Source organism: Girardinichthys multiradiatus, chromosome 13, assembly GCF_021462225.1.
Source record: "Girardinichthys multiradiatus isolate DD_20200921_A chromosome 13, DD_fGirMul_XY1, whole genome shotgun sequence".
Classification (NCBI taxonomy): domain Eukaryota; kingdom Metazoa; phylum Chordata; class Actinopteri; order Cyprinodontiformes; family Goodeidae; genus Girardinichthys; species Girardinichthys multiradiatus.
The window spans coordinates 13122289-13132470 of NC_061806.1; the positions used below are offsets into that span (position 1 = coordinate 13122289).

Sequence of the window (10182 nt, forward strand, 5' to 3'; positions counted from 1 at the left end):
TACAATTGACAGGCTTCCTACTCTTTCTCTGTTTACATTTTTTGTCAATCTCTTGAGATTTTTTACCTTTGCACCAACAATGCTTTTTTTTTTTTTACTTGTCTATATCTTCCTCCAGAGGAATGCCATAAATTACCCCCCAAATAATTTTATCTTCTCCTATAATCTTCCTCTCTGTCACCATTTTCTTGAAAATGTTTTCAACTTGTAAAGCCTTTTTTCTTTGTTCTTTGGTTTTACATGACACCAGTATATTTCCAACTCTCAATACCTTCACCATTTCAACATCTCCTATCTTTTTTTTTATTTCTTTAGATAGTGAAATAGGACTCAGGTTCTCTTTTTCCTCTTCAGTTTTTAGCTTTAATATTATTTTACATTCTTCCCGTCCAATTTTCCTCCTAACTACTCTCTCTTCTTCAGAACTGTTTTCTTCCAGCTCTCTTTTACTCCTTTGGCTGTCTAACATCTTTCCTTCTTCTGCTTTACCTCTTCCCCGTCCTCTCCCTCTACTTACTGGCGTCCATAAATTAAAGTTCATATTGTCCTCCTGTGTGTCCATTCTGAACCATTCACATACCAGTTTATGCCTTTTATTGCCACTTCCAAAAATAAATAATCTCTCAACATCTATCTGCTTGATACTGTTATCAAAATTGAATCTATATTCAAGAAAAGTCTTCCAAATCCGTTAAAATTATGACTTGTTTTTTGCTTCCGCGTCGACAGCGTCCCAAGCCACCTTCTCCTTCTTTTTCTCCTTCTGGAACTCCCCTGGGACAGGCCTTCGGGGTACTGTGGTCTTTTTAAATGGCTAAAAAACCTACGAGGAAACGTAGAAATAGAAACATAAATATAGACATACATTTATATGCAGTTTATGTTTATATTTGTTGATTTTAGTGTGGGGAGAAGGCTTGAAATGTAAAATAATAAAGAAAATATATTTATAATAAGGTTTATAATAATAACATTATTATTGTTATTATTATTATTGTTGTTGTTGTTGTTATTATTATTATGTTATTATGTCAAACTATAATAACTAAAACTAAATAATATTTAAAGGTTTATTTTATTTTCAGAGAAATTAAGCAATATATAGTTAAAGTGCATTTTGAAGGTTGTGTCCCACTTTTTTTCTACAAAAAACTAATATAAATGGATATGATCATATATAAAATGTCCCTAAGGTTTTGCAAAGTTGAGTTTAAGTATGTGAAAAAGTTACCGCATTGTAAGCCACATATCAAAAACATGAACTGTTTTATTCATTTTTGTCTCAGTGATCACCATCATCAGTGATCAAATAAATATATATTATTGAATATTTAAAAAAATTAACCTTAGCCCCACATATTAATTAAAATGTTGTGCTTCTTTCATATAACCGTTTCAAGCAGACTTGTATTGGAAGAGGCGACCTTGCCCCTTGCACTATGGCGGCCTCACTGACGCGATGTTTCTACGGGGCAACGGAGCCGTGGCTCGTTGATAGCTCTGGTGGGTGGGCCTTAAAGAAACAGTTTCCTATGATTGGCTAAATGTAAACCCAAGAAGAACGAAACGAGATAGCTAATTACATATGCACTTGCACAATTTACAGTTTAAAACTTTCGCTTTAAAAGTCCTAAGAATGTACACACCAACAATTAAATCATATTAAACTTATTTCGTAATCGTAAACATAAATAGTTTGTAGACATAGGTTGCATTTTAAGCAAATATATGGCTGAATTTTTATGAGTGATATAATATGGGCCGTCTTTTCTGGTTTGGTAACGTCGATGCAAAACTGAGCTTTGTGATTGGTCAATTACATCCGACGGCATATCGTTCAAAATGTGATTGGTTGGAGGCAGTCACTCGGCAGTGTGTTTTCTGCTTGAAATTAAGCGAACAAACCAGTTCGTATCGAGCTGTAAAACAGCAGTAGTGTTAGATTTGGACTGGGCATCGTTCGCCTTTCCGCTTTGATGGACGCCATCCTGTCCTGGCTGTTCTCCTCAGAGGAGCAGGAGTTGTACATTTTGGACTGTATGGCTTACTTCATGGATTTCATGGCAGCCTGCACCTTTGTTAGTTTACTTTTCCAGAACGTCCCATACGGAAGGTATGCTTCGAGCAAATATGGGTTTCCTGTCAATGTGAAGTTTGCCTGGTTCGTTCAGGAGCTGCCTTCATTATTGTTGCCTCTGTGTTTGGTGTTATGGACATCTTCCTCTAAAACATCTCTGCTACCAAACCAGCTCCTCATTGCCATGTTCCTCTGCCACTATGTTCAGAGGTAAGTAACCTTTACATAAACTGAATCTTTATGTAAAATGTTGTGCGTTCACTCCTAAAAAAAGAAAGTAATAGTTTTTTATATTATTACCTAAATGTATGATGGGACTTTGTGTATAATACTTTTTTGCTTCTTTTGCAGAACCCTCATTTATCCATTTTTAATTAGAGGGGGTAAAGCAACACCATTCGCCTCATTTGCCCTGGCCTTAGTCTTCTGCATCTACAATGGTTACATGCAGGTCCGATACCTGAGTCATTATGCTGAGTACCCTGCAGACTGGGTTACACAACCACGCTTCATCATAGGTGAGGGTTCTGTATCTGCTTCTTCATTTCAAACACTTTTCAACAAAAAAAACCCCCAGAAAACTATCGTACGCATACCGTATGGTTTGTTTGGTAGAAAGCCTTGGAGGCACCATATCAGCTAAAATAGTGTTGGTCATTGACAGTGTCTTGCAAAGGTCTTCACATTCTTTGAACCTTCACACATCTTTCCATGTTACAACTGTCAACTTTTAATGTCCCACATTGGGATTTTATGTGATAGACCAACACGAAGGAGTACATATTTGCGCTCGGTGCAAATATGCACGTATTGAACCAGGTGAATATGCTTCAAACTAAACCATTGGAACTCTGGCTGTATGTTTAAAGTTGTTATCCGATTGGAAGATGAGTCTCTGCCCCAGTGTCAAGTCTTTTGCAGCCTCTAGCAGGTTTTCTTCCAGGATAGCCCTGTATTTAAGGCCATTAATCTTCACTTCAGCTCTGACCAGCTTTACTGTCCTTGCTGAAGAAAAGTATCCCCTCAGTATGACGCTGCCACCACCATATTTTCAGTGTGGAGTTTAGTGAGTGTGGATATGCACCACGATTCACACGTAACATTTTGCATATTGGGCCAAAAAAGGCTAAATGTTGGTCTCATCTGACCAGAACACTCTTTCCACATGTTTGCTGTGGTAGTTGTTGTCTCAACAGACTATTTGCTAACCAGGTCCCTTTTGAAAGCAATTGATTGCACTGGATTTTATTTAGGATGTACCTGAGTACAGTTGAGATAAATGCATACCATTGTACATCATTTCAGATATGTGCTTGTAAAATAAACCAAAAAAAGGGAGTATAAATTAGAATAAAAGGGTCTCAATATAAAATGTGTCCCACTTTTTGGATTATGATTTGTGAGAACGTTTGGAAAAAAAGATAATTTCCCTACCACTTCACAATTATGCATTACTTTGAGTTGGTCAATCACAAAAAACCCTAAAAGGAATCAAAATGTTTGGCTAAAGTGTATATAATTAGCATGTATTTTGGTATGGAGATGATGAAGACTCTAACAGCTGTGTAGCTGATCACGTAGTCTTGATGACCTCTGACACCCAAGGCTGAGATTATACTAGCTTTAAATTATATCTGTGTATCTGTGATGGCTAGACACAGAGATAGCAAAGAAGCACATGTGACCCATAGTCCACAATCTTTGATTAAGATATATCTACATTTTTTTGCTGCTTTGACATTAACATCAGCCAAGCATCATTCATTTATTAGCTCCATCTGTACTATTTACATCCTGCAAGGCTGAATTTTCTGTGCTATTTAAATTTGCTGAGGGAGTCCTCAGACTAGGGATGCTAGCAAACATTGGCATCATCAACAAAACCGGTCAGTGTTGCGACCTTAAAGACAAGCATGTTTTCTGCCCAATCTGCCAACCTGCGGCGGTGGAAAATTCTAGTAAAATATGAGGAAATTAATGAAGAAAACGGTCCAGCTTTCCTGTCGATCATTCACTGTATCGATAATATCTGCTGAGAGATCTTTGGGTCCGTCTCCAGGTTCTGCGCTTTGGCTGGTCGGCTGGCTGATGAATATCCACTCTGACCACATCCTGAGGAACCTGAGGAAGCCCGGCGAGACTGGCTACAAGATTCCAAGAGGTGAAGGTTTTCTCTCAGCCCGCACCCACAGGTCCAACGTGTTTTCATACCTGCATGGACCGGTAGAATGTGGAAGTTGTTCTCCTCTACAGATTGTGTGAGTAAGGTTAGAACTGTGAGAAAAGAACCCAATCCATAAGTGTCATCAGCCACAACCAGAACCTTTTAAAGATGTAAATAGTGTTCGAAGCCATCAAGGCAATGATAAAATATACATAAACATAAAGAAAATAAAAAACACAGGTTTAAAGTAAAGGAAGTTTAGGACCATGTCTGGCTTACTGCCATTAGAACACATTTTCAACCTGCCTTGCCTTCATCCAGCCAATAACATTTCTTCTCATTTGCAAAGGGTTTGATGTGATTGGCTGCATGCAGAGGAGCACAGCAGATGCATCATGTGTGCTGCTAGTTTAATTGGTTAGAATTTGTTTAAGTACATCCACAGCCAGTGGGTCAGTGGGTCTGCTAAGGACACTCTTAACAACAGGTTTTTGTTTTTTCTTCAATATTTGATGGGCTCTAGAAAACTCAAGTGGACCAAACACACAAGATATTCAGTATTGTTATTATCTGCTAAACATCTTTAAAGCTAAAATGGGAAAGCTGTGTGTGTAAAAACTAAGTACACCCTGCTGCTTCTGTGTTTATTATTTTATGATAGTGTGGCCCAGTCCTTAGCTGATGGACAGATGGTCTCACATTTGACTCAAGAATACTTGGGTGTAGAAAGGAGTTCATTATCCTCTCGATGACTGCAAGGAACCTTGGTCCTGGTCCTGTGGCATCAAAGTGAGCCTAAACCATCGCCCTCCACCACCATGCTTGACAGTTATTATGAGGCGTTTGTGCTGATATGCTTTGGTTAGTAAGAGCTGTGAAGCCCGAGATGTAACGGTTGATGGTTTTGCAGTTTGAGCATTGCAGGATCAAATTTTGGGGTGAATTTTCTGGAATGTCCACTTTGGGGAAGATTGGCACCTATCATGAATGCTTTTCAGTGTGAATAATCTTTCTCGCTGTAAATGAAGACCGGCTGCCCAGATTGGTGGGTAGCAACAGTTGTTTCTCTATGGTCATTGCAAATGTCTCTCCATCTTCTACCTACAAAAACTCCTGCTTTTATAAAGGAGGTCACACTTGCTGATGATCAGCTGTTCATTTGTAACGTTTAGAAAATGTTTTCTTTTTGTGGTTTGTGTGTATTTTGTTTTCTGTGTAATGCCGTTTATATTTCATCAGAAACTACGGACATTCTATTTTTGCCTGGGAGTAGTCAAAATGTTCTTTGGAAACAAGAACTGTTGGTACATTGTGTTATTTGGTGAAAATGGCTGTGAAAAATCCCTCCAATGTGTAAAAACAAGTCCTGGTTTTTATGCATTAGCTTCTTACATTGTTACTTGAGTGAGCCCAGGGTTTTATTTTCAGATTATAACAGATCAAACCTTTCATATGTAAAACCTGATAAACAGCATTTAAGATAAAATGGAGGGAGACGGTTGACTAATCAGAGTTGCACTTTTCTCAAAACTCCAATTGACAAAAAGCCGTAAGAGTAGGATCCACATATAACACCTAGCGAGACTATTCACACCCTTCAATTATTTCTCATTTTTTTCATTCTGTGTTAAAACCACACATTTTCATCTATTTTATTGTAATTTTATGCAAAGTAGCATATATTTGTGAAGTGGAAGGAAAAATCATACAAATCTTGAATACCACAAATGCAAGAAATAAAAATCTGAAGTGTGGCATGTATTTTTATTTATCCCCCTTCACCCTGACACCTCCAAAGGAAATCTTTAGCAACCCCTGGCCAACCATAACTCTGGAAGAGGTGTTGAGATTCACAGCTCGGGTACAAGAGTGACATGACATGACAACTACTAGGTAAACTTCACAGAAAGGACGCAATAAGAAAGCCTTTCTTGAAATAAATCTTATACTGTTTCTTTTAAGTTTGCCACCAGTCATGTAGAGGACACAGCAAATATAGGATGAGTTGCTCTGCTCAGACCAGACTAAAATTTGTATTTAGTTTTGTCTACATGCTGTTAAATGTTATATTTGAGGTTACCTAACCCTGCACACACCCCTTAACACACCATCCCTGTGGTTAAACATGGTGGTGGGAGTGTGATGCTGTGGGGTGCATTCTGCAAGGACTAGGAAGCTGGTTAGAGGTGATGAGAAGATGTATGGACCTAAATACAGGTCAGTGCTGTAAGAAAATCTGCTAGAAGCTGCAAAAGACACACAACACCCGTTTTAGATCTTTATTTGTAAGACTTTGGAGAACCGTCTATCATTTTCCTTTGACTTAATAATTATGCTGATCAAATGAAATCCTAAAGAAATTCATCGAAGTTTGTGGTCATGTTGAAAACGCGTAGAGAAATCAAGGGGTTTGAATACTTTTTCACGGCACTGTATTTAACCTTATTATGTCTATTAATTGCTGTCTCGTTCAAATGTCTTTCCTTTGCTCACATTCAGTACAACTGTTTTCTACCACTTTCCAGCCAGTCTGAGCCCATTTTTTTTTATCTGCCTAGTTCAAACATCATGCTGCTTATTTCACAGCAGCAACTGTAACGTTGTTTCCTGTGAGCCTACTAAATCTGTCGATCCCTTGGCCTATGGTGAAATAGGACTGGAGAAGGTGTGGCAGTATGAAACTGGGAACCTTGTTTTCAGGTTTTGCTCTGCCAAGAATCTGTCATGTTTTACTCTATGAAAATGCCAGATCGTTGTGATGTGAAAAATAGGACCAGGATGAGTCATTTCAAATATTTTTCCACCTTTTTTAAATGTGACTTTTATCCTGTTTGTTTCATCTGGGAAAGACAAATAAACTTGTCATGGTCGATAATGCATTAGCGTCTTCATTCAGGTTTCTTTGGTAGGAATGCAATCAACATCCCACACCTTTTGGTGATGTCCTGTGTTGCTTCAGTGCTAAAGTTTGGTTTCACCACACCATAACGCGTTCTTCTGCAACGTTTAGCCAGGCATGGATGTTTTATTTGGAAGAAAAGACCTTCATCCTGCAATCCTTCTCCTGTCTGGATGTACACAGAGTACATGAGATGGTGTGCTGTGAAACGCTTCTCCTGACTGGTACCTTGGTGCAATGAGATTATTTTGATCCTTGTAACCTCTCTGTAAACAATGGCTCTGGCTAAAGGATGCTCCTAGTAGGGCATACTTACAATTGATGGCTGATTTGAACTCAAGTAGACTGAATACTGAAAGATTGTCAAAAAAGGTGTTTCAACCTGTTATTAGCACATTTATACAACCAGGTTATTAAACTGCACCATCCTCAAATAAAAGTGGTCAAAATTGCTTGGTAAGATTTTCAATAACAAGCTGGCTCCATCTTACAGTTGTAGATTGTTCCCAACATTTAAACTCAGCACAGAACAGCATTCTGGGTAAAGTTGTATATTGTTTCCCAAAGCGGCAGTTTTTGTTTCGTCGAACACAAACGGTTTTCTCTGTCCTCCAACCCACAGGCGGAATGTTTGAATACGTGTCCGGAGCCAACTTCTTGGGAGAGATAACCGAGTGGGCCGGCTTCGCTCTGGCGGGCCACTCCGCTCACAGCTCAGCTTTCTCCATCTTCACCACAGTGGTCCTCGCCAACCGGGCTGTGGCCCACCACAAGTAAGAATAACATGCATACTCAGCGGCTTTCACAGGGTGTACGTACACATTGTAAAGAAAATCTTTTCTTGCTTTGCAGATGGTATCTTGCTAAGTTTGAAGACTACCCTAAAAGCAGGAAAGCCCTGATTCCCTTTCTGTTCTAGAAAGCTGCAGAACCAGACTGGAAGGCATTTCTCACGGCACCTGAACAGAACTTTATATTGTTTTCTTACTTTCTTTCTAATTTTCTAACCATGAATACAGTCTGGCACAGCAGTTGGATGCTTGGAAATGATGTCAGTTATTATTCAGGTTAATAATAAGTTCAAAAGATATTGCATCACTAATGACATTCATAAAGCAACAGGAAACCCCAACAACCTCAGCATAAATGTAGTTGGAGTTATGCTTACAACACTTATGCAATAATCTGCAGTGAACTGAACAGGGAAAGAAGTCAACTGCAACAGCAGGGGATGCCCCTGAGATCCAGATTCTGTTACAGATGGACTACAAACCTGGAAATTTACACTCTGGAATCTTATATTTATGCATTCACCTTGGATGAAGACCCTTTAAAGCCGGTTGTCCTGCTTCGTCGTTGTCAGTATAACACTGGGGAGATCTAAAAAACCAGGAAGATGAGCCTTTGGAACAGAGCGTAACAGTAAAACCTGAGGCTGTATCCGGCCTCTCCCTGGCCCAGCAGCTGCAGGAACACTGTTCAATCCGAGATTCAGCACCTCCTCTCAATAACTCAGCCATGCCTGAAATGAGGAGATGAGAGACCTGCCTCAGCACTGTTTGGGTTTCTACGAATCAATGAAGAAGAGGAACTCCCTGATAAATGTGGGTAGTATGTCAAAGCTGCATCGCTGCTGGTACTGAATGGATGATGTGCAGTGCTTAAAAAGACAGAAACCCTGAAAAAATATCCAGTGGGAATGTTAGCATTGATTCTAAAATCTCCTAGCTTCTGGTAATGTTTTATGGGAACTGTTCTTGTAAGATCATTTGGCCTTTGTGAGTGAGGAACTGTGGAATGGGTAGTACAGTTATAGATCTATAATAAAGGACAAGATCAGCATTAGGTGCCACTAATTTCTGAAAACAAAGAAATGTACAAGATAGCATGACACCAGCTTACAGCTGGTTGACTTGGTACACACATGGTTCCTTGACAAACTATTCAGATGGCTTGAATGTTTCCACATTAGTAGCATTATTGAAAGGCCAACACCAAGTAGTGCATAGTTGGGAAGAGGGAGGAAAATTCCAAGTAATTTTCTTTTTATTTTCATAAGTAAAAATCGAAAAAGTCTGGCATCTGTATTGACTCCGCATACCAGAGAGTAGAAGCACCCTTTGCTGTAAGTCTTTTGGGATATTTCTCTACCAGCAAATCCTTTTCTTTTTCTTTGCAAAATAGCTCAAACTTTGATCAAAATGAAAGCATCTATCAACCGCAGCTTTCGCTGTTTTTCTGCCACCGTTTCTCTTTTCCCTAAACCATTCCATTGTAGCTCTGGCTGCATGTTCCAAGTTGAATTTTGGCCTCATCTGACCAGAGCACATACTTACACGTTTGCTGTGTCCTCTGCATAGCTTGTGTGCAAACTGCACACAATCTCTGTAGTTCCTCCAGAGTTACTACAGACGTCTTGGCTGCTTCCCTAAGTAATGCTCCCCTTGCCCAGCCAGGTGGATGGATGGCCATGTCTTTGCAGGGCTGCAGTTGTGCCGTCCTCCCTCTGTTTTCAGATAATGGATTGAACAGTCTTCTGTACGCTGTTCAAAGCTTGGCATATTCTTTAATAACCTAACTCTGCTTTGAACTTCTTTCCATCTTTATCCCTGACATGTCTTCTGTGTTCCTTGGTCTTCATGATGCTGTTTGTTCATTAATGTTCTCTAACAAACCTCTGAGGCCTTCACATGCGGACCCTGTTGACTGATTTAGATGACTTCTGAAAACAGGAGGTGGCTCTTGATTGTATTGAGGGGTGTCTGAGTAAAGGGGGTGGAATACAAACAAATGCCACCCATTTTAGGGTTTTTATTTGGAAACCATATTTTCCTTTCACTTGACAATTATGCACAACTTAGTGTTGGTCTGTCGCATACAATCCCAATAAATTCTATAGGTTTTCATGGCAGCAACATAACAAAATGTTAAATGTTTAAGTGATGCTATTTAGTGTTTGTTTTTACGGATGCTATGTTTCAACCTTTGTATTTTGTTGTCATTTTTACACCCAGAATCATCAATAAAATAATATCTGCTGCA

General features: G+C 39.2%; 1 protein-coding gene across 2 annotated transcripts; it reads left to right on the forward strand.

Annotated features, from left to right (window-relative positions):
* The first annotated feature begins 1815 nt into the window (after window positions 1-1815).
* On the forward strand, window positions 1816-10182 carry srd5a1 (steroid-5-alpha-reductase, alpha polypeptide 1 (3-oxo-5 alpha-steroid delta 4-dehydrogenase alpha 1)). Of its 2 annotated transcripts, XM_047382748.1 has the most exons (5): window positions 1831-2287; window positions 2429-2595; window positions 4137-4238; window positions 7763-7913; window positions 7993-10182. In XM_047382748.1, exons 1-5 carry the CDS (start codon window positions 1977-1979, stop codon window positions 8057-8059), a joined length of 798 nt encoding a protein of 265 aa, XP_047238704.1. In that variant the 5' UTR covers window positions 1831-1976; the 3' UTR covers window positions 8060-10182. The 2 variants fall into 2 exon arrangements, with proteins under 2 accessions (XP_047238705.1, XP_047238704.1); XM_047382749.1 differs by lacking the exon at window positions 7993-10182 and having other exon boundaries at window positions 1816-2287; window positions 4137-4335; window positions 7763-7890.